We start from the raw sequence: 19,705 nt of genomic DNA, 5'->3' as shown, positions 1-19,705 counted from the left end.
ACGTTTGGCATGTTCTCATTGAAACTTACTAAATTTTATCGATGCACCATAGAAAACATCTTACCTGGAAGCAAAACAGCTAGGTGTGGCAGCTATTCTACATGTGACTGCAAGAAACTGCAGAGAGCTGTGAACACAGCTCAACACATCACGGAAGCCAGTCTCCCCTCATGGAACACACACAAAATGCTGGTGGAACGCAGCAGGCCAGGCAGCATCTATAGGAGTCCTCTCATGGACTCTGTCTGCACTTCTCATTGCCTTAGTAAAACAGCCAGAATAATCAAAGACCCCAGCCACCCTATCCAACTTCCTTCCATCAGGCAGAAGCCACAAAAGCCTGAAGACACCACCAGGCTCAAGGACCACTTCTACCTCACTGGCATAAGACTACTACAAGATGGAGTTCTGACTTCACAAACTACCTCAATCTTCAAGCTTGTACTTTATTGTACATCTGCACCGCACTTTCTCTATAGCTGTTACACTTTATTCTGCATTCTGTTACTGTTTTATCTTGTCCACGCACTGAGTAAAGACTAGATCGGTATGAACGTAGACAAGATTTTTCACTATCTCAGTATGTGACAATAATAAACCAATTCCAATTCCTTGACACATTTGTATTTACTAACTAGGTTTTCACACAGTCCAGTAGTATCGTAGAGAGCACTGCTGATATTATCCTCAAGGACACTTTCAAGAGGCAATATCTCAGGAAAGCAAAATCCATGATTAAAGAAACCCATCCAAACCATGCTCTCCTTGCATTGCTGCCATCAGACAGGAGGTACAGCAGCCTGAAAACTCACACTTCATGGCTCGACAGCAGCTTCTCCCTCACTGGCCTGAAAAACCACAGATAAACCGTGGACTACATTTCCCTCTATCTGCCCCAGTGGTCTTATGCTTAGTTTTGTCATGCAAGCTAGGAATAATGTATGTTAATTTAAGTTTATGTACTTTGCAAATGTAATATACTGTGCTAATGCTGTAAAAAGATCATTTTAATGGCACTTAGATAGATAAATACTTTATTGATCCCAAAGGAAATTAGTGTCAATGTAGCATTATAAGTGCACAGATATACAAATATTAGAAGTAGAAAGAATAAAAAATCAGTTACCACAAACAGCCTAACAGGAGGGGTTCCCCGACTATAGGTTGACTCATTATAGAGCCTAAGTGAGGGTAAGAATGACCTCATATAGCACTCTTTGGAGCAGCAGAGTTATCTCAGTCTATCACTGAAAGTGCTCCTCTGTTCAGCCAAGGTGGCATGCAGAGGGCGAGACACATTGTCCAGAATTGCCAGGATTTTCCGTAGGGTCCTTTGTTCTACTACAGTCTCCAGTGTGTTCACTTTGATTCTTATAACAGAGAAAGCCTTTCTGATCAATTTATTGAGCCAGTTGGCATCACCCGTGTTGATGCCATTGCCCCAGCACACCACCGCATAGAAGATTGTACTGGCAACAGCAGACCGGTAGAACCTGTGAAGGAGAGACCTACATAGTCCAAAGGACCTCAGTCTCCTCAGGAAGTAGAGGTGACTCTGTCCCTTCCTGTACACAGCCTCTGTGTTGGTGCTCCACTCAAGTCTGTCATTCAGATGCACCCCCAGGTCCTCACCACATCCACATCCATTTATACCCTTTGTACAATACTATGCAAAGTCTTAGGCGCACATATATAGCTAGGGTGCATAAGGCTTTTACACAGTATGGTAGTAATTCTATGTATTGCACTGTACTGCTGCTGCAAAAAGAAACAAATTTCATGACATTTGGGAGTGATGACAAACCTGATCCTGATGTGGGTCTCTGTTGTGGACCGAGAGAAGGAAGGGAATAGGGAGAGGGAAATCATGCTTGAGAAAAGAGGAAGAGAGAGGGGATGGAGTGGGAAACACCAGAGAGACATTCCCTAATGATCAGTAAACCAATTGTTTGGAATCAAATGACCTTGCCTGGGGTGTCTCAGGGCTGGGTGTGTCTGCAGGCCCACCCCTCCCCCTGCCCCTGGCACTCCTTCTCTGCCACTTGTCTCACATCCCTCGCATGATACTCGACCCTCAACATTCCTAACATCCTTTGCTCTTGCCAGATTTACAAACTCACTCTCCACTCCACATCAACAAGTACAGTACAGTGCAAAAGTATTTAGCACCCTGGCTATATGTATGTGCCTATCCCTTTTGCACATTGCTGTATATAAATGCATGACAATAATCTTGAACTTGACATCTATAATGTCTTGTGGTGGGAAGAGAGGTTTTGTCAAAAATATAAAGTCCCAACCCAGGATACTTGCCCAGCAACTTTCCAACAACATCATATTCCACCACTCAGGTCAGTTCTGGCCCACGTGTGGTGGATTGAACTAGCCAAGTCACCGTACTATTCCTTGTACACACACTAGATCCAACCAGATTATGTTGACAACAACCAGAGCAGTGACCTAGCCAGTCATTCAGTCTCCCCAAAGCCTGCTCATCAACTCTGTAAGATCATGGCCAATGCAGGGCTCAATTCTGTACACCTGCTTCTGCACCATAGCTATAGAAAACCTGATCAAAATGCTAGAAGAACCCAGTGGGTCAGGCAGTATCAGTGGAGGGAAACGGACAGTCTACATTTTAGGTCAAGACCCTTCATCTGGATAAAGTGGTAGGAATCTTAAAGAACGTTTAAGAAACCAGTCCAGACAAAGGGTCTTGAACCAAAACATTAAATGTTCATTTCCAGCCACAAATGCTGCCTGACCCGCTGAGTTCCTCCAGCATCTAGTTTTTAAACACCATTCTCTGTAAACTCTAGAGACTGTTATGTGTGAAAATCCTAGGAGATCAGCAGTTTCTGAGATACTCAAGCCACCCCATCTGGCACCAACAATCATTCCACAGTCAAAGTCACTTAGATCTCATTTCTTCCCCATTCTGGATGTTTGGTCTGAACAGCAACTGAACCTCTTGACCATGTCTGCATGTTTTTATACATTGAGTTGCTGCCATGTGATTGGCTGATGAGATATTTGCATTAATGAGGTGAACAGGTGTACATAATAAAGTTGCCACTGAGTGTATAATCAGTCGTACACTGAATCTGTGCTGGAGAACCATTCCACTGAAGTCACAGTAAATGGACTGCGGGGAGGGTACAAGCTGACAGGATGATATAACGAGCTCAGATGTAACCCAATCCCAATGTACCTGCATATAGAAATCCCTCATTACTATCGTAACATTGCCCTTTTGACGTGCTTTTTCTGTCTGCCATTGTAATTTATATCCCACATCCTGGTTACTATTTAGAGGCCTGTACTTAAATCCCATCAGGGTCTTTTTACCCTTGCAGTTTCCCAACTCTGCTCACAAGAACTCTACATCTCCCCATCACATGTCACCTCCCTCCAAGGCTTTGATTTAATTTTTGTTAACCAGAGTCACTCCACCCCCCTCTGCTTACCTGCCTGTACTTTTGATACAATGGGTACCTTGGATATTAAGTTCCCAATTATAAATTTCTTTCAGCCATGTTCAGCCTCAACATCATTCCTTCCAATTTCTAACTGTACAAGATCATCTACCTTCAGCCCTACATAATACCTTCAGTCTGTGTTCATCACTCTTTCTCAAGTTGCCCCCATGTTACACTTCACCTTATCCCACTGACTGCTATTTTGCCCTATCACCTGCTTGCCCTTCCTCACACAGTCTCACTTACACACTGCCCCATCCTCAGCCCTATCACTCCGATTCCTGCCCCCCCCCGCCAAATAACCCTCCCCCACAGTTCCAGCAAACCTGCCATCAAGGATATTGGACCTCTTGGGTTCAGGTGTAACCTGTTCTTTTTGTACAGGTCATACCTTCCCCAGAAGAGATCCCAACGATCCAGAAATCTGAAATCCTGCCGTCTGCACCAATTCCTGAGCCACATATTCATGTCCTGAAATTAACTGCTACTTCTATGCAAGACAGCTCCCCTTCGTAAATGGTTCATAAACAAAACCCTCATCCCATGCACATGAAAAAGGCTAAAAGCAAAAGATAACGGTGGAGCAAGAAATGTCGGGTGCAACCAACCCCTAAGAAAGATTGCCAACTTTTGGGGACCAACAACACTATTACGGCACCAGCGACCTGGGTTCAATTACTGCTGCTGCCTGTAAGGAGCTTGTACGTTCTCCTCACGACTGTGTGGGTTTCCTCCGGGTGCTCCAGTTTCCTCCCACAGTCCAAAGACATACAGGTCAGCAGGCTAATTGGTCACATGGGTGTAATTGGGCTGCACAGGCTCACTGAGCCAGAAGGGCCTGTTACTGTGCTGTAACACAGCTGTGGAGGCCAAGCCATTGGATATACAGTACTTATAGCAGAGGTTGGTAGGTTCTTGATTAGTAAGAGAATCACGGTTTACAGGGAGAAGACAGAAGCATGGGATTAAGAGGGGTAATAAATCAGCATGACTCAATGGACCCAATGGCTAGCTCTGCTCCTGTGTCTTACAGTCAGTATCCACAAAAGAAATCTAGACAGAAGCAGAAGAAGGTTTTGGAATAGTGCCAGCATACATCCACTTCTCACTGCTTTCCTTTTCTTCACGTTTGTGAAATTCATTCAGCAAAAAGCGGTTTTACTGTGACCAGATTGACGTTTCAGGATTTGTGCCAATCAAGGTTCTGAAACAAGTAACTATCTTTTGTTTCTTGAGCCCATAAGCTGGTTTAGGGTGAAAGTTATACCCACAGTGCTATGGCAGACAACATATGAATCAAAGGCCGTGTAAATGAACCGTACAGTATTATGGATCCTATACAATAGCAGGGCACCATTGCAAAACTCCTTCAGCCAAAATGACACAGAATAAACCTAAAGTTAAGAAAGGGCAAAAATTCTTTTGTGATGTGCAACTTAGTAACAACTGGAAGCAAGGAAGCTGTGTGGGAACATGGTTTGTGGAGCGGTTGTAAGTGGAGGGGGTGTTCATATCCAACAAGAGCACGTGTGTGGTCAGTGGACAGTCACCACGACCCTCCACAAGCTGTGTCCAGGGAAACCTCAAACACTGGACAGGGCTCTGGCAACAACCCATGGGAAAGCACGAGAGGAAAGTTACTGGAGACACAAGCAGCTGGTGGAATTGGAGACGAAACGAAAACCAAATGCTGGAGTAACTCCAAATGTCTCTAGTCAGTGGAGAGTATCCTGACTGGTTATATCATAGCCTGCTACAGAAACACAATGCCCAAGCACAGAAAGGCAGTGGGAACAGACAAAGCAAAGCCCTCCCCATCACCGAGCACACCTACAAGAAAGCAGCATCTATCATCAAGGATCCCCACCACCCAGACCCTGCTCTCCTCTCACTGCGGTCATCAGGAAGGTGGTACAGGAGCCTCAGGACCTGCACCACGAGCTTCAACTCTGATCTGATTCCACAGCTTACTTTCAAGGACTCTACAACTCGGTGATCTCCGTAGTATTTAGTGACTTGTTTAATATTATTAGTGAAGTTTTTTTGTATCTGCCTTCTTTTGCACATTGGGACCTTGTCAGTCTTTGTGCGTAGTTTTTCATTGATTCTCCTGTGTTTCCTTGATCTACTGTGAAAGAAAAGGAATCTCAGGTAGATGGTGACATCCACATCTTTGAATAATAAATTTACTTTGAACTTTGCGACCAATCCACCTGTGGAGGAACAGGGATGCACGGGTTGGGGGTGGTGGTGCAGATGCTGCATCAGGACAGAGTGTAGAGTGAGGGTAGCCGGTGCACAGAGTGAGAGACAAGGGGACTGGAAGGAGGAACCAGATAAGGTGAGGGGAATGATGGACAGAGGAAGATTACTGTACTGTGTTTGCAGCAAGAATGGTTTAACAGGAGCTATTCTAAAATGAAGGAAAGTTCAGAATAAATATATTATCAAAGTACGTATACGTTATCCTACACTACTTCAAGATTCATTTTCTTGCAGGCATTTACAGGAAAAGGAAAAGAAAGACAATAGAATTTATGAAAAACTATATAAAGGACAGTTTGGTGGTTACATAACAATATCACAGCCAAGCTGTAAGATTGGCATTCAATTCCTGCCACTGTCTGTAAGGAGTTTGCACACTCTCCACGTGACTATGTGAGTTTCCTCCTATTGCTCCAGTTTCCTCCCACATGCCAAAGACGTACGGGTAAAGGTTAAAGTCATGCTGTGTTGGTGCCAGAAATGTGGCGACACGTGGGCTGCCCAGTCCAATCCTCGCTGATTTGTTTTGACACAAATGACACATTCCACTGTATGCTTCGATGTACATGTGACTAATAAAGCTAATCTTTGAAATTCTTCGTAAATGAGGAGTGACACCCAATGTGGAAAAACAGACCAACTGTACAAATTAATCAATAACAGTGAGAACACGAGTTGTAAAGAGTCCATGAAAGTGAGTCTGTAGAAAAGTACAAGGCAGAAGGACGTATCACAAATCTCCATCTCCTGCAAAAGATTTGATTCCAAGTTGTATTTCGAACAAATGCTGCACAAATTTCTGGAAATGCCATGTTTTGGCAATAATTTAAAAAAAACTGGAACTTTAAAGTCTTGGTTGAGCCAAGGATGACGAGACTATCGTCATTAGCTCTGAATTCCCATTTGAATGTGGCAACTGACTACCACACCTCTGCTGCAGATATGCAGCTGGTCACGGGCTATGAAAGGCAGGAGATAGATCTCCATCCTCACCAGGCTGGTGTGAGGGTACAGTTCTGAGGGATGAAGATGTGGGAGTTTTATTTTTAAAGATACAGCACGTTGACAGGCCTTTCCAGCCCAATGAGCCAGCACCGCCAACATACAATAAACAACAAGAGCAAAACAAATCCTGTTCCCACCACAACCCCGACCCACAGGCATACACAAACACACACACCTGACTACCTGACCATGGTCCTCGTTGTGCAGATGTCAGGCCTCCGACTAGCAGACCGCAGCTCCGGATGCGCAGGCCCTGGGCCTCCAACTACTAGACAATGCTGCTAGCAAGCTTTTAATTGTACCGGAACCTCACCGTACTTGTGTCAATGATTCCAAACTTGACTTGACTTGGACTCCAAACACCCACTTGGAGGCAGGATAGAGCTGTAACCAGTCAGCACACGGAGACCAGATGAGGCCAAGTCCTAGCTCCACACTCGTATTAGTAACAGCTGGGCACCCATTTCTCTGCGAAATCCCAACCCAATGTCCCAGCTCCACACTCGTATTAGTAACAGCTGGGCACCCATCTTTCTGCGAAATCCAAACCCAATGTCCTAGCTCCAGGGGACAACTTCCTGATGCAACTCCCTGGTGGCAGAACCGATTCTGGCCTTAACTCTACCTTAGTATCAAAACAGTTCATAACCATAGTTAAAGTCCAACACACAAAAAGAAATCCAAGAAAAACTGATTTGGTTCATGGCTTGGTGCTTAAATTAAGACTATTACATTAAGAACGTGCAGTGTGGTAGCACATCCCACAATTACAGACACTCACAATGGCCTTCATGATCAATGAAGGAAATTGACTGGGATGAGAGAAGGAGAAAAGCAAACAATTAATCATACGGCCTAATCATTTGGATTGGACTTTGTCCAGGAATAAATCATGGCTAGGACACTAAAGAGAATCACAGAACACAGAAAACTCCAGCCCAGTGCAGACCCTTTGGAGCACAAAATTGTGCTGACCCTTTAGCCTACTCTAAAATCATTCTAAATCTTCCTTCCTACATAGTCCTCCATTTTTCTGTCATCCCTGTACCTGTCTAAGAGTGTCTTAAGTGTCCCTGATGTATCTGCCACTATCACCACCCCTGGCAGTACATTTCACTCTCTGTGTAAAAAAAAATTGCCTCTGACATTCCCCCCCCTCCCCGTACTTTCATCTAATCTCCTTAAAATCATGCTCCCATCGTATCAGTCATTTCCACCCTGGGAAAAAGTCTCTGCCTGCCCACTCTATCATCTTGTACACCTCTATCAAATTGCCTCTCATCCTCCTTCGCCCCAAAGAGAAAAGCCCTAGCTCACTTAATCTACCTTAATATCAGAGAATGTAAACTGTACGTAACCTGGAATTCTTAATCTTCACAGACACCTTTGAAACAGAAGGAAAACCCCAAAGAATGAATGACAGAAAACGTCAGAGCACCCTCCCCCCCCCCCACACACATGCGCCAGCAAAAAGCATCAACCCCCACCACCCACCATGCAAGCAATGGCAAAATCTATCCTCGTAAGACACGCTCTTTAATCCGGGCAGTATCCAGGTAAATCCCCTCTGTGCCCTCTCCAAAGCTTTCACACCTTCCCTATCATATGGCGACCAGAACTGAACATGATACTCCAATACCACAACAGAGGCGTGCGTGCGTTCACCTGTAAGTGTAGTTGCAGTTTTTACTCATCCAAATGACAGCACCTCTGGCAGGGCTGCCTGTGAGCCTCAGCCTGGATTCTAAACAAAGCCTACTGACTTAACGACATCCAAACTGATCCCAACTGTACGCCAAAGGTTGTGCTCAAGAAGCGGGTACTCACTTTATGTTGCTGAATGAGGATTTCTCGTGCAGCATTGAAGATTAAAGTGTGCAAGTTGCTGGAGTAAAAAGCCAGGGTATAGTCATAGTCAAAGCCATAAACCTCAATGTCCGAGAGGCAGACCTCATTGTTGGCAAATATCCCATCTGGATTAAGGTAATTGGATCTTCCTGGGAAGATCAGATCTGGGAAAACGAGGGTAAAAGTCAGCTATCAGACCCAGGTTCTCAGTAAACATTTAACCTTTACAAATAATCCCATTTCAAAGTAAACTTATTATCAACGTGTCACCATATACTACACAGATTCATTTTCTTGTACACATTCACAGTAGACACAAAGAGAAACAATAGAATCAACAAAAAGTCTACAAAGTCAGACAAACAACTAATGTACAAAGGAAGATAGATAGATACATAGTATTGAGAACACAACTTGTAGAGACCTTGAAAGCAAGTCCATGGGTTGTGGAATCAGTTCAGAGTTGAGGCGAGTTATCCACAGTGGTTCAGGAGCCTGATGGTCGTAGGGCAATAACTATCCCTGAACCACCCTCTCTCACTCGCACTACCCTCTGAGTGAAGAAACTCCCCCTCAGTTTCCCCTTGAGAATTTCTTCTTTCATATTAAACCTATTGTATGACCTCTCGTTCTAGAATCACACAACCTCAGGGGTGAAAACTTGCAAGCTATCTATACCCCTCATAATGGTGTACACCTCAGTAAGATCACTCTCCTATGCTCCAGGGAAGCATCTATGGAGGGGATTAAACTCTATGAAAGTTTCACTTTAGAGAGACAGGTGCTCCCAATGCAGCCTCCTCTGCATTGTGGAGACCTGACATAAATTGAGGGACCTCTTTGTGGAGCACCTTTGCTCTGTCCACCACAAATGCCGGGATCTCCCAGTAACCACCCATTCCAATTTGTCCACCCTTTCCCATTCTGACATGAAGCACCATGGCCTCCTCTAATGTCACGATGAGGCCATTTTCAGGCTGGAGGAGTAACACCTTATGTTCCATCTGCCTCCAACCTGATGGCATGAAAATTGATTTCTCTAACTTCCATTTATTTCTGCCCCCTCACCCATTCTTTTTCCATTCACCATTCTGGCTCCCCTCAAGCCCCTTCTCCTCACTCCATCACCTCCCTCTAGTGTCCCTCCTCCTTCCCTTTCTTCCATTATGCTCTCCTATCAGATTCCTTCTTCAACTCTTCGCCTCTTCCACCAATCACCTCCCAACTTCTTACTTCACTTCCACTCTCTGTACCATTCCTCTTGCTATTACCTGCCAAGTTGTACTCCTTCCCTTCTGCCCCCTTCCCCTTCTTATCTTGCTTTTTCCTCCTTCCTTCCTTCCCAGCCCTGATGAAAGGTCTTGGCCCAAAACGCTGACCGACTATTCCTCTCCATTGATACTGCCTGACTTGCTGAGTTCTTCCAGCATTTTGTGTGAGATGCTCTAGACATCCAGCACCTGCACAGTCTCCTGTTTTAGCAATAAATATGGGTCTAGCCAACAACATCCACATCCTCTCACCCAGTTGATGGGGGAGAAATGCAGAGAGGAAGGAAATTTATGTGCACCGTAAACACAAGTGAAACAGGTGAACAGTTTATTGTGTTGAAAATATATTTATACTAACTAAACTCCATCCTGTTTCTTCATGTCACATGTACTGTTGGGTTCATACACCTGCACGTGGCCCAGCAACAACACGCAATACAATACAAATACTGTTCTTCCACAATCATGAGCACTCCAATTGCAATCCTATTGCATCAAAAAGACCTCAACAGGTCAGCAGAAGTAGAGTAGCAGCTAGCGCAACACTTTACACCACCAGCTGTAGGATTGGGGTTCAGTTCCTGCCATCGTATGCATGGAGTCTGTACGTTCTCCCTGCGACCGTGTGGGTTTCCTCGGGTTTCTCCCACATTCAGACAGAAAGCGGTTAGGGTAAATAAATTGCCTTGCATGCTATATTGGCGCCAGAAGTGTGATGACACTTGCATGCCCCCAGAACAATACTTGCCAATTCGATTTCACACAAATAATGCATTTCACTGTACACTTTGATGTACACATGACAAATAAAGCAAATCTTTAAGTTCATTTTAACCCACTGTTAACCCGTCGATCCAGATTAAAAATAGAACCACATTCTTCCTCAGTAGCACAGTGTAGAGCAGAGGCACAAAACCTTAAAAGAGACATATTACCTAATAAGAAACCTGATCTGAGATCAGCCGCTCCAAGGGTCAAATACCTTGTGCTTCATGTTGACATCCTCTCTATAAATGGGAAGTCATCCATCATGAGCTTCTGGGTAGAGGACTAACTCTACTGCATTAGAACTTTATTGATGATGATGGTTCTCCACAAATATTTAATCTCAGTCACTCTAAAACTATCACAGCACACTGAGAAAGTTCTAGACTAGCTAGAAAAGTGCACCCAAGAATAAGCTGGATTGTTCCTGGAATCACAGGTAGCTTAAGAAAGTTAGCAGAGTTGTGGTAAACTTGGCCATGAACTTCGGATCATTGCTGGTATGCACCTAGTATTACTGCCTTACATTTTTCTGTCCAGTGAATGACATTGTTTGAAACCCAACATCATCATTATTTGCCGTGTCGTATGACATGGGAGATCATGGTCCCATGATCATGATTGTTTCTGGCAAATCTTTTGCCATCAGCTCCTTCTGGGCAGTGTCTTTACAGACAGATGACCAACATCCATCTCTTTTCTTACTTCTTCCCATTGCAGATAGGGTCCCCTTCCCAAATCTGTCCCCATAGATCAGAATCATGCTTCTTTGACCAAGCACTGGGAAGCTGGCATCCTGTAAATTTCATGCTGAACTTCCTATCCATTAGGACTCATCCGAGAACACAAGCCATGTGGGGAGGGGGGGGGAGACAGGGAGAGGGGAAAGCAGGACAAATTACTGGGAAATGCATGCTGAAATAGGATTGCATAGAGCTAGCACAGACTCAATAGGCCAAACAGCCTCCCGTCTACATGACAAGGAAATAACATACTGTAAAATTAATCATGATAAAACTGTCATTGTTCAAACTCCTCTACATTCAGTAATTGTTCTAAGTAGCAAAAAAAGTTCCCTGCATTCCACTAAACTCCAATAGTCCACTGCCTGTCTTTGGAATTCCCAATGGTTTAGTATCTGGATCATCTGCTTCCATTTCCTGCCCTTCCTTTAATCTAACTGAAGCCCTGTTCACATTCCCCTTTTGAACTCACCTGGTTCACTGTAAAATTTACTGTACTAGTGTAATGTCTTAATAAACAAGTGAATTAAAAGTGTGCTGAAGTAATATCCAAAAATCTGGAAGATCCGCAGAAGACAAAATGTGCCAGATTATTGGAATTTGTTGGGATTGGAATAACCTTCCTAAAACCCACAAGAAGCAGCCTAACCAGATGCATCACAAGTTTGTATGCTCTGTCCAATGCCTCAATGAAATTGCAGAGCTGCAAACCTGGTCCGGTCCATTACACAAACCAGCCACCCCTCCATAAGTTTGTCGAAATGTCCCACTGCCTCAGGAAAAGCGGCCGGCACAATCAAGGACCTCTCTCACCTGAGTCATTTTCTCTTCGCCCCATCCCATCAGGCAGGTGATTTAAAAGCTGGGGATCACTGCTACAAGTTATCAGACACTTGAACATACCTCATCAAGATGAACACCTGATCTCTCAATCTACCTCGCCATGGCCTTTCCTCTTCACTTGTCTGCCTGCACTACACTTTCGTGGGCCAACAGGGTAGATTAGTGACCAGTGTCACACATTAAAGTGCCAGTGATTGGGGTTCAATTCCCCACCACAGTCTGTAAGGAGTTTATATGTCCTCCCTGTGATCACATGGGTTCCTCCAAAGATGTACGGTTAGCTTAGTAATTTGTGGGCATGCTACATTGGTGCCTGAAGACACTTGCCCAGCACATCCTAAGGCCATCAGTCATAAACGTAAACAACACATTTCACTGTATGTTTTAATGTACAGGTGACAAATAACACTAATCTTTTCTTTACTCTCTCTATAACTCTAACAATATATTCTGCACTGGGTTTTTTTTCCCCTTTTACACTACCTGTGACAATAATAAACCAATTTCCAAAAAACACCTCCAACCTTGTTGTGGTTTGGAGGCTTGTGTGCCTCAATGACCTGGAGAGCTATGTTGGCTGGAGTCAGGGCTTTATGTTTTGGCTCTCGGTCCTCCAGGTTCAGGGCTTCAGATCAAGGCTAACAACCCTAACCAGTAAAACAAAATTGTTACGGACACAGCAATGAAGAATCCTTCTACATCTGAGTGCGACAGTATTACTGAGTCTCCACCCAGGACTGAAATAGTGAAGACCAAAAGGAAGCTACTGACATAATAAAGGAAACCCTGAACACTGCCAGAGACGAAAGAGCTTCGTTACTGTCCTAAACACCAGCAGTGTAACAGGTCTGTACCAAAAAAGAAAAATACTACAGAGCTCAATATTGATGAGGTGCGATGTGTTTTCTAATTATTTTTTTCCAATTTATTTTTGAAATTAAAACAAAACCTTGGTGCATCATCTATGGAGAGAAGACCACCACAGAAATTGTATAAGGCATTGGTGAAGCCTAACTTGGAGTATTGTGAGCAATTCTGGTCACCTGTCTACAGGAAAGACAGCAATACGCTTGAAATTCACAAGGATATTGCCGGGATGTGAGGACTGGAGTTAAAGGGAATGGTTAAATAGGTTAGGGCTCTATTCCCTGGAGTGTAAGAGAGTGAGAGGAGATTTGATAGGGGTACACAAAATTATGAGTGGTATAGATAGGGTAAATGCAAACATTTTCTACTAAAGTTGGGTGAGATGACAACTAGAAGTCATAGGTTAAGGGTGAAAGGTGAAATATTTAAGGGGAACCCGAGGGGGAACTTCTTCACTCAGAGTGGTGAGTGTGTGGAATGAGCTGTCAAGGGAAGTGGTGGATGTGGGTTCGACTTCAATATTTAAGAGAAGTTTGGACAAGTACTTTGTAAGGAGAGGTCTGGAGGACTATGATCCAGGTGCAATTCAATAGGACTAGATAGAATAATAGCTCAGCAGGGGCTAGATGGGCTGAAGGGACTGCTTCTGAGCTTTGACACTATAATGACTCACCCTCCATGATAATTGAAAAGACCAATGTGGGAACAACAGATGGGGTGGAGGTATCTGACCAGTGAGGTGATGCCCTCCTACCATTTATCCTGGATTTCAGTGCGCTGCCAATGCACTGACTCAATGTTCACATAGGAGGTGACAAGACAGGCCAAGATACTTTTAGTCCAGTCCAGGATTTAATGCCCACACACTGGTGAGCACCAGCGTAGGACCAACATACGCACATACAGTAAGTTCTCTTTCACATGCACACATGCATATAAATCATACATATAGGCATAAATATTGGTTCCAAGGTTGTCAAGCCCAGGAGTGGTGGTGGGGACAAGCTCCCACTACCTAAAAGTGCTCCTCACGGCATGCACCTCAAATGGCCTCTGACAACCAAGTCCAACTCCTGGCCTTCTCGTGTGGCTTAGCCTCTAAGCCTGGTGGAACTGTTTATACTGACAGGAGAAGGGGCGAAGGCAGGTCCTGGCGCCTTAAAACCAGAGCTTTGGGTAGACGGAGCTCGTCAGCCTGGGAAGGCAGTCCGTCTAAGAGAGGGAAAACTCTGATTTCAAACCTCCACTGCCTTGCAGCCATACCCACTCATGGGAAGGGCTTCGGGAGTAAACCCTGAGGACAAATCCGGAGCTGGAGTCCCTAAGGCAGTTCGACATTGCCTTCAACCTCGATCTGGCAACTCCTGCGATGACACTGATGCCAAGCTGTATCGGCCCTTGCCCTTCCCTTTGACAACATCGGTGGCATGGAGAGGGGAGACTTGCTGCTTGGGCAACTGCTGGTCTTCCATACAACCTTACCCAGGCCTGCTCCCTGGAGAGGACAATCCTCTTTCCAGACGCAGGTCCCTGGTCTCACGAGACTAACGGATGCCATCAAAGGCTAAGGAATGGCCTTATAGAGCCATATCAAATAATGGAGGGCAGAGATAAGGTAAATGGTCACATTCTTACCCACAGAATAGGGGTATCTGGAACATAGAACAGTACAGGCCCTTCGGCCCCTCATGTTGTGTCAACCCTTTATCAAGATCAATCTAACCCTTCCCTCCCACGTATCCCTCTATTTTTCTACCACTCATCTGCCTAAGAGTCCCTTAGAAGTCCTTAGTGTGTCCATCTCTACAGCCATCCCTGGTAGCAGGTTCCATGCATCCACCACTCTTTTCCAATGAAATGAACTGTCATGGGAAGTCTCCCTCTGAATAGGGTGTTTGCATATCAGGGTCTCATCTACAGGAAGCTGAACAGTTTGTCGGAGTTTTGGAGAGGATTTGAGTAAGGGAGAGGGGGTGGGGGTAAAGGCACTAGGATTTGGGACTCACCTCCCAACAACTTTTAAGATATCCCCGCATTTTAGACATTTCCGCCCTGGGGAAAGTCTCTGGCTGTCCACTTGATCTACGCCTCTTACCATCGTAGATCTCGATCAAGTTACTCCCATCCTACGTCTCTCCAAATAAGAATAGCCCTAGCTCGCTCAGCCTAAAGGGCAGAGGTTTAAACTGAGAGGGGAAAGATGTAGAAAGGACCCAAAGAGCAGCTTGTTTTCCACACAGAAGATGGTGGGTGTATGGAACCAGTCCACAATTGCTTTGTTTAAACGACACGCGGACAGGTGCACGGATGGGGGGGGGGGGGTATGAGCCAAATGTGGGGGAACGGATCTAGAGCAGGTGGAAAGCTCGGTCAACACGGCTGTGGGTTCAGACACAGAAATCTTTCCTCGCTTCTCCTTCCCGCTCCCCTCGGCGGGGGCGGAGAGCGGGTGGGTGCAACGACCGAGCCGGGGACCGGAAACGTGGGCAAGTGCGCCGCTGGGGTGGGAAACACCCGCCTCCAGCTCCCGGTCCTAGCACACCGGCCCCGGTGTCTGCATTCACCGTGAGCCAGCTCGGCGCTTGGCAGTTCACCTCTGAAATACGACTTCAGTGGAAAGGAACCTCTCAGGGCTGCCGAGTAGCGATAGATTTCTGGAGCTCGGAGCGAAGTATGCAGATTCCAATGAAATGAATAGTCAGGGGAAGGCTCGCTTCTGAATAGGGTGCTTACTTGCCAGGGGCTCGATTTACAGGAAGCTAGACTGCTGAACAGATCGTGGGTGTTTTAACCAGGATTTGGGACTTAGGAGTACAGGCTGCCACGACGGGCCGATTGGCCCCTCTCCCTTTAGTGGGGATTGGGGGGTGTCCGACAGCAAGTCAACCTCTCCCTTCCTCACCTTTCTTAGTCTCGTTGTACAAGGACCACAGGTAACCCCGGTCGTGCGCCGCGCTGTCCGTGTACGGAGCGCACGGTTGCGCCGGGACTGCGGCGGTCCGGCGGCCGGCCAGGCTCCGGGGACACGCCGCACCGCATGCCGTACGGCAGCCCAGCGGCGGAGGAGTGACAGCCCGGGGTAGGTTCACCTCCTGCAAGCATCTCGTCGCCGTCCTGACAGCCAGGGTCCGAGAGGTCATCTTCCGAGCGCCGGTTTTGGTCCGAGGAGAGGGGTTGAGTTATCGCAGCGTCGTTCGCCAGTCTTGACGCTGCCCGTGCGGGAGCTGCAGAAACAAACTCGCACTCGCTGCCCCAACCCGCCTGTCGTCACTTCCCTGTTACAGAACCTCAGCCAGTCCCACACCAGTGGGAGGGTTTCATCGCGCCGAAGCTCGCCGCTGAATTGGCGAAGCACGCCGCTGAATTGCTGTACCTGCATGTCAAGAAGCGTGCCAGATGCAACGCCAGAGAAAGGGCGTATATAGCAGTGACCACGGCTTCTGTGCTGAATTAAACTCTCGTCTTCCTGCTCCATTCCTTGCAGATCTCATGTCTGGCGGTCTCCGAAATTGCCACTGCGGTACCTGCTTCCAACACTCTTCTCTCCACTCCGTTTCAGGCACCCAACACTCTCTGGGGGGGGGGGGGGGGGGGGGGTCGGGGACTTGCCTCTCCTTTAAACTTTCACCCTCTCCCTTTACATACATGTCTGCTAGAATGTTATTTAGACATTTCTATCGTGGGATAAAGACTCGAACTGTCTACCTATCCTGTCTACGTTATAATCATAATGTTATAAACTGTCAGGTCTCTCAGCCTCCAAGACTCCAGAAAAAAAAACGGTTTGTCTCACTGAGTCCTGATGAAGGGTATTGGCCTGAAACGATGACTATCTATTTATTTCCATAGAAGCTGCCTGACCTGCTAAGTTCCTCCAGTGTTTCGTGTGTGTTGCTTTAGACTTGTTTAATCTCCATTTGTGGCCCACACCCTCAGATCCAGATAGCATCCTGGCAGGTAAAGTGGAATATATTTCCCTCAATGTCAAAGCTGTCAACACACACCCAGAAAGATCGGGGGTAAGCTGGCTCTTTGCCTCTAGGGGGCCTCACATCAAGTCAGGAGGAGCTGGCTGTTTCTGGGAGGGGTGGAAGGTCAGAGGGAGGTAAGGTATGACGAGGTTTGCTGTGGAGTGGACAGTGGGATTGTGGTGTTGATGAATATGGCACCATGCAGAGGAGCTATCATGGGCTGGTCCTCTAATGGTGGACGGACATTGGCATCTACATTCCGGCCGCTAAGTCTGGAAAGGAAAGTATCTTCATAGTTACTCATTGCCACAGACGGCTGTGGAGCCCATGTCATTGAGTATATTTAATGCAGAGGGTGATTGGTTCTTGATTAGTCAGGGAGTCAAAGGCTGCAAGGAGAAGGCAGGAGAGTGGGATTGAGAGGGATAACTAATCAGCCACAATGGAATGGCAGAGATGAGCCAGCTGGCCTAATTCTGCTCCTATGTCTTAAGGTTTAAACTCCTTCTGCACTGGTCTCCACATCCTTCCTGGAAGGGTGCGACCAGAGTTAGGAATTAGAATCAAGTTTATTAACACTATCTTACATTAAATTTGTCATGTTATGGCAACAGTACAGCAGAAGGCATAAAAGTTACTATAAGTTCCAGGAGATAGAAGGATAAGTAAAGTATGAAAAGGGAACAATGAAGTAGTGTTCATGAAATCATGGTGGCAGAAGACTCTGTCTCTGAATTGCACACAAGCTAAACCCAAGTTTTATATAACTGCAACATAACTTTCTGACTCATACTAAGTGACCCAACCATTGAAGGCAAAGCATGCCACCTTTACCACCCTGTCTACTAGAATGGCCCCGCTCCCTCCCCCTTTAGATTAATGCTTCATAAAACCGTGAGCTATGGACTTGGACCCCAAATTCTTCTGTACATTGAGAAATTAAATTGCTATAAACATTTCTGCATTGCAGGTGCATTTTAATTTTAAAGGGAATTGAAGAGGTATTTTGCATTGAGCAGCAACCTGCTGGAAGTGCCTGTGATGCTGCTACAAGCAAGTTTTGCATTGTACCTGTTCCTCACAGTACATACATGTGACAATAAAATTGGCGACTTGATTTACTGGATTGAGCATTATCTGTGGGGGATTGCGGGGAGAGATTTTTGACATTTCGGATCAAAACCCTCTATGAGGACTGAACTTGGAAGGAGAAGTGATGAAACAGCTAAAATATTCTCACCAACACCCCCCCCCCCCACCCACCTCTCCTCTTATACTGGCCACCTCCCCAAGAGAAATATGGGTAAGTACATGGATGGGAGGGATATGGAGCACTGTGGTCCAGGTGGAGATCAATGGGACAAGGCAGATTAATAGTTTGGCATGGAGTAGATGGGCTGAAGGGCCATTTCTGTGCTATAGTACTCTATGACCTCCCTTTCACTACTCTCAGTCCTGGTACAGGGTTTCAACACATAACATAAATAGTTCCTTTCCCTCCACCATACTAGAGGCTGCTTGGCTTGTTAATTTCTCTAGCACAGGGGTTCCCAATTTTTTATTATGCCATGAACCAATAACATTAAACATTAAGACAGACCCCAGGTTGGGAACCCTTACCCTAGCCAATCGCTTGATGCTTCAGATTCCAGCATCTGCAGCCTCTTGAGCCTCTATTTTTCTGTGAGAAACTAGTCATTGAAAATGCTGGAAATACTCAGCAAGTCAGTCAGCATCTGTGGTGGGAGAAATAGTTTTTTTTTCTTCCAGTGATGGTAAGTGTTTCTTTTTATTTTATGTCTCGAACATGTACATTTCTTATAATTTTTTTTTATTGAGAAACATGCAAGCAGAAGTTTGGAAATAACCAGAGCTGTTATTACAGAGATACACTGGTGGCGGATGTTCGTGCATGGGCTATGGCCAGCTGCACAAGGGGTGAGGAGCTCAATGGTGGATGGCCCAACAGCGAGGGAAACAAACATCAACCTCTGTGTCTGTAGGCCTGAATCCCGGATAGTGCTCAGGCCAAGTCTATCACAGCAAGGCATTCCAAAGGGAGAGTGTAAGTAGTTGGGAGGCAGGGTTCACATTGGCACCGGTGAAAGAAGAAAGTGATGGTAGAGCCCTGCAAATTGAATTTTGAGAACTAAGCAGAAGATCAAAAAGAACCTTAAAAGTTACAACCTCTTGATTACTCCCGGTGCCTTGTACTAGTGGAAATAGGAAGTTAAGTGAGTTGAATACTTGCCAATGAGATGGTGCAAAGGAGGATTACTTTAGAGTTCTGCGTTATTGGTATTATTTCTGGGAAAGGTGAGACCTGTATAATGGAGTGGAACCAGACTAGATCCTACATCCTCGCAGGGGTGGGGGCTGGGAGTTTGTTAAAGCTTTTCATGTTCAAGTTCATTATCATTCAACTGTACACATGTATACAGCTAAACAAAACAATGTTCCTCTGGGACCAATGTGCAAAACACAGTAACATATATCACATACAGTGCATAAAATAATATTAACAGATAAAAAATATTCTGTAGATGTCCAAGTTGACATTTAGAGATATGTGGGGAGGGTTTCAACGAATTTGATGGGAATGGGAACACAGTAATTGTACAGTATGAAATAAGGAACAGATAAATACA

The 19,705-nt window shown here is 45.6% G+C and overlaps 1 protein-coding gene across 1 annotated transcript in view; it reads right to left on the bottom strand.

Annotated features, from left to right (window-relative positions):
* Nucleotides 1-16,505, bottom strand: part of nt5dc3 (5'-nucleotidase domain containing 3) — a 66,887-nt gene extending 50,382 nt beyond the window's left edge. The window contains exons 1-2 of the mRNA XM_059977626.1: nt 15,989-16,505; nt 8,577-8,761 (exon numbers count right to left, since the gene is read on the bottom strand). Coding sequence (XP_059833609.1) covers nt 8,577-8,761; nt 15,989-16,226 — 423 coding nt within the window. The 5' untranslated portion in view covers nt 16,227-16,505. The remainder of the gene's footprint in view (nt 1-8,576; nt 8,762-15,988) is intronic.
* Between the last annotated feature and the right edge of the window lie 3,200 nt (nt 16,506-19,705).

This window comes from Hypanus sabinus, chromosome 8 (genome assembly GCF_030144855.1).
Source record: "Hypanus sabinus isolate sHypSab1 chromosome 8, sHypSab1.hap1, whole genome shotgun sequence".
NCBI classification, from domain to species: Eukaryota; Metazoa; Chordata; class Chondrichthyes; order Myliobatiformes; family Dasyatidae; genus Hypanus; species Hypanus sabinus.
This window is presented reverse-complemented; position numbering and strand designations above follow the sequence as displayed.